Below are 4,260 nucleotides of genomic sequence, written 5' to 3' on the forward strand. Positions count from 1 at the left end.
TATGCTCTGAATCAAACCTGGTCGGACCAGGTTTTGTGCAGGTTAAGTTTGGAACATAACCCGGTTTTGGGGATTTAAAGCTGCGTTCACCGCAGAGTCCATGTGTTCACAATGGCATGCCCTGTTGATACCGGAGCGCCAATTATTCGTGCAATCCACCGGGAGAGATTTGTAAGACCACGGCTATATTCGGATGACTTTTTGCTGGAGAGATACCGATTCTCACGCAAATCTTTAATATATTTAAATAGCCTTCTCTCTAGTTCAGGCGTTCTCACGGCGACGTAGGGTAGCAGGCGTCTTAGTGGCGACGAACTTATCCACACGTCGAGAGTAGACGTATATTTTGTCACAATTTCCTTATGTACGTCGCCGTGACACCGCCGCCGGTGGGCGGATCTTCCATGCCGTCGCCGTGACGTCGCTGCTGGTCTCTCGTCTGCAGTCCCAATCAATCCCATTCAAAATTTCACACGTTCCCACGGCGACGTAGGGTAGGCTGCTCCTTCGCCTCTTCCAGGGAATCCTTAGGTTTGGCACTATCCACTCGCCATACGCCATAAGCTTGACCATTTTGTGTCAAAAATGGTCAGATACGCGCGTAACGCGCGTAGATGAGACCGCCCAAAACTCCCCCCCCCCCCCCAGCCTGTGGCTGCGCTGGATTTAGGAATCCGAGGAAGGAAACCCAAACGCCGCCGTGTTCAAGTACCCCTGACTGCAGCCCGCAGACGGAGCCCACATGGAGGGGGCGGGCACTCAGTCCACATGGAGGGGGCCGGCCCTCCGCCCACATGGAGGGGGCGGGCACTCAGTCCACATGGAGGGGGCGGGCAGTCCGACCACTGACGATTGAGCAGATTTCTGCTGCTCTTGTTAATGCAAGAAACGGTAATACTATGTTAAGCTAGCGGGAGCCCATGCTGTTAATTAAACTATACAAACAGATGGTACGGGAGTATTGTGACTTGGTATCTTTCTTGCTGCGTACCATGGAACTATTATAAAGTTAAGCATAGCCTAAACGACTTGCAAATACATATTCTCTTGTTTATTTTTTTTTCGCTTAACTGTTCCACTCATGGACCTATTAAGGTTCCACTTAAGAGTTCACGTTACTACCGTTCGCCGTTGCTCAATGTTTAAATCACAGTGCGTTGTTCGTGACCTGTCTCAAATTCACTAAGTGAAATAGTGCCCCCTAGTGATCTTTTTTTTTTTTTACTCAGTATTAATAGCCCTACTATTGCCGTTTTCGCTTGAATTTTTGTATTTCTCTACTGAATGTTGCTTTGACAATGCAACATTAAAAGTTACTAACAGCGACTTCACACAGAAGCTCTGGCTTAGGGCCGCCCTTGGGCCCCTGGACATGTGCCCGGTGTGCCCGTGCGGTAATCCACCCTTGCCTGTAAACAATGCAACGTGTCCGAACTCCTGTACCTGTCTGTCTGTGAGTTACAGGCCCAGTAAGAGCCAAAATAAGATTTGGGGAACTATGAAGACTGGGACCCAAAGGTATGACCTTATCAGATGTAATGTGAGGAATAACGAAGTGACCACATCTAAGGGCAAAAAATGTACCTCAATAGACATAATGAAAAGCTACATGTGTGAAGCACATTAAGTTACACCAATCACAGGAGCACTAACAACTGTCTTTTTATTCAACAAAACAATTAAAAAATAACAACTACAAAAAATAGATTGTAAACTATTAACATAAAAGATAAATCAATAAAGAGTAGAACAAACAAAGTCAAACAACAAAGGGGGAACACACTGACGCCTTCCTCAGTGAGGTGGATGCCACTCTTGCTTCACGCTCTGTCGCCCGACATCGCCGTCACCGCCGCCATAGCTGCCAAGCGCCGCCATTATGCTGCATCATCAGACTACATTGGAGTCGTGTGGCGCAGGCGTCACGGGGAGGGGGACGGGGAGGGGGAGAGGTGTTTGACTCAAAAGAGGCAAACACCTTCAGGTTTCTCCTGTCCATCATCTCCACACAGAACAGTTCATAGTCAGTATGTAATCTGAATGAGAATTGGAATGGTTTCCACGTTTCTTCCTCATCCCCGCCGTCATGGGATTTGCGCTGTGTTGATGCTGCCATCTGCTCCCAACCTTCCATCCCAATGACCTCTGGGAGAGAAACGCTGTCCTTGAAGGACTGTAAGTGGCACCATGCTGCTGCCTGAATTGTGTCCTTCAGGACAACATAATCTTCCTTGAAGAAGAAAGAAAAAATATTTGTGTTTGTACTTGACACCCTACCCTCCCAAAACCACAAAATGGTATGCAAACAAAGGCTACTACTACTGATGAGTTTTCAGTGATAAAAAACACTATTCAACTAGTCATCAGACTATTTCATCTGGCTATACAAACAACCTCCAACATTACACACATATTATATACTAGGTTCCCAGGTTCCAGTTCCTGGTCTTCAGTTTTGTCTGGAAATAAAACAGATTGTTGTCTGTAATGTTGAGTAGGCCAATACAATGGAATAATAAAAGTAGGCCCTAGTATGCGCAATAGATCAGCCATGGAGTAGGCTATAACTTGTATATTGATGGAGATATGTGTACAACTTAATTTGGAAGTAGAAGCCTAATAGAATCAATCATATCTCACAAACACTCTGAATATGTGTAGGCCTACATGGATTCACCTGGATTAACAGTCTATACATGACCTGATCCTTCAGAGCTGGATGCTGTTGGAGCAACTCTAGCCCTTTTTGTGCAGAGATCTTTATCCTGAAATGTATTAGTGGTGGGAGGGTGGTAAGACTATAGTCTTTCACAATTGCTCTAAGACAACATCACACATTACAGTATATGACACGTACCTGTAGCTTTTTTTCCTCCCGTCTTCTCTTCCTGCTTCCTGAAAGCTCCTCTGCAGACCTTGGTGAAAAAACAGCATACATTACATACATACAAATATATAATAACAATAATAATATAAATAATAATAATAAAAAAATAAGAAAATGTACCTCTGTATTTAACCGAGGCATGGCATTTAATGTGATGGTCGATATCACATTTTGACCCTTTGTATCTGCAGAAGGGGCAGTGATGTAGACCGCTGCTGTCCAGCTGTATTTCAGGGCTCTCGCCATTCACAATTACACTGACGTGTCTCTAAAAGTCAAAGAAAACCAGTATAAACATAAAAGCAGTTTTCTACAAAAAAACATTGCAGCGTTTCGGTTTTCTATTTTTCGGCTGCTTTGTATAAGATGGCTTGTGCATATACACAATGTAATTAGACTAAAATAATATTGATAATCGATTTTTGTGGACGCTTATGAACATTTCAAGACCCAACATGAAGTATCAACTCATTGCTAAGGATATCCACAACTACGATAAAGTTAGAATGGACCAAGGGAGGAGGAGGGTGAGGGGGCTATTTTGACCTAAGACACTAGGATATATTTGATCTATATTCACTAAACATATTTATTCCACCGAATGGTTGACATTGATTGACAGATTCTAAGCTTTCAAACGGTGTATGACATGACTATATCACTCAACCTTATGATGCTGAAAATTGACCTAGCATGTTGGGGGGAACATGCTAGGTGTAACTAAAACTTAAAAGACGATTAAGTAGTTAACAAGACATAATACATAATTGCATGAATATTACTAAATATAGGCATTTTGACAGTCTCACTTACTTGCATGTTTTAGGCATCACTAGCTCGGGCGGGCACACTCTAATTTCAGGTAATTTCAGGTCAGAAACGGGATCAGATGCTGCACATGCTGTTTGACCAGTCCTCAATGTGAACTGAGTGGCCGCCCCCTCGATGTGGACGGGCGTGGCGTCAGATCCGAGATCCGAGTCGGTTCGCAGAGAATACTCGAACGCAGCATGAGTATCCGCCCCCTCCATGTGGGCGGAGTGCCGGCCCCCTCCATGTGGACTGAGTGCCCGCCCCCTCCATGTGGGCGGAGGGCCGGCCCCCTCCATGTGGACTGAGTGCCCGCCCCCTCCATGTGGGCTCCGTCTGCGGGCTGCAGTCAGGGGCTTCTCGCCGTGTTTGGGTGGATGATAGAGCTTGGATCGGGTTAGATTAAATAATCTCGGATATAAATAACAATAATCGGGTTAAATAACTTCACATGGTGTGTCTGGTGTGTTTCCAGCATTCGTAGTGTTGATCAGCAGAGAAATAGTCCGCCAAGACGTTGAGGTTGCTTAGCAATCAGAGACTCTGTCCATGCAAGTGAACGG

General features: G+C 45.1%; 1 protein-coding gene across 7 annotated transcripts; it reads right to left on the reverse strand.

The window, feature by feature from the left end:
* Window positions 1–1,646: 1,646 nt before the first annotated feature.
* LOC115557811 (uncharacterized) lies at window positions 1,647–3,965 on the reverse strand. 7 transcript variants are annotated; one of them, XR_003979253.1, is made up of 6 exons: window positions 3,701–3,965; window positions 3,008–3,155; window positions 2,858–2,915; window positions 2,678–2,765; window positions 2,422–2,459; window positions 1,647–2,230 (listed from the first exon to the last, which is right to left on the reverse strand). XR_003979253.1 is itself a non-coding variant. In XM_030375910.1 (5 exons), exons 1-5 carry the CDS (start codon window positions 3,704–3,706, stop codon window positions 1,847–1,849), a joined length of 684 nt encoding a protein of 227 aa, XP_030231770.1. In that variant the 5' UTR covers window positions 3,707–3,965; the 3' UTR covers window positions 1,647–1,846. The 7 variants fall into 7 exon arrangements, 1 of the variants encoding a protein (XP_030231770.1); XR_003979255.1 differs by having other exon boundaries at window positions 2,411–2,459; XR_003979256.1 differs by lacking the exon at window positions 2,678–2,765.
* Between the last annotated feature and the right edge of the window lie 295 nt (window positions 3,966–4,260).

Source organism: Gadus morhua, chromosome 13 (assembly GCF_902167405.1).
Source record: "Gadus morhua chromosome 13, gadMor3.0, whole genome shotgun sequence".
In the NCBI taxonomy this organism is placed as follows: domain Eukaryota; kingdom Metazoa; phylum Chordata; class Actinopteri; order Gadiformes; family Gadidae; genus Gadus; species Gadus morhua.

Bases quoted from the DNA above. Each gene is read 5' to 3' on its own strand.
- LOC115557811 (XM_030375910.1), bottom strand. The intron at 2,916-3,007 runs GTACATTTTCTT...TTTTTCACCAAG, and splicing joins TGCCTCGGTTAAATACAGAG to GTCTGCAGAGGAGCTTTCAG. The intron at 2,766-2,857 runs GTACGTGTCATA...AATACATTTCAG, and splicing joins GGGAGGAAAAAAAGCTACAG to GATAAAGATCTCTGCACAAA.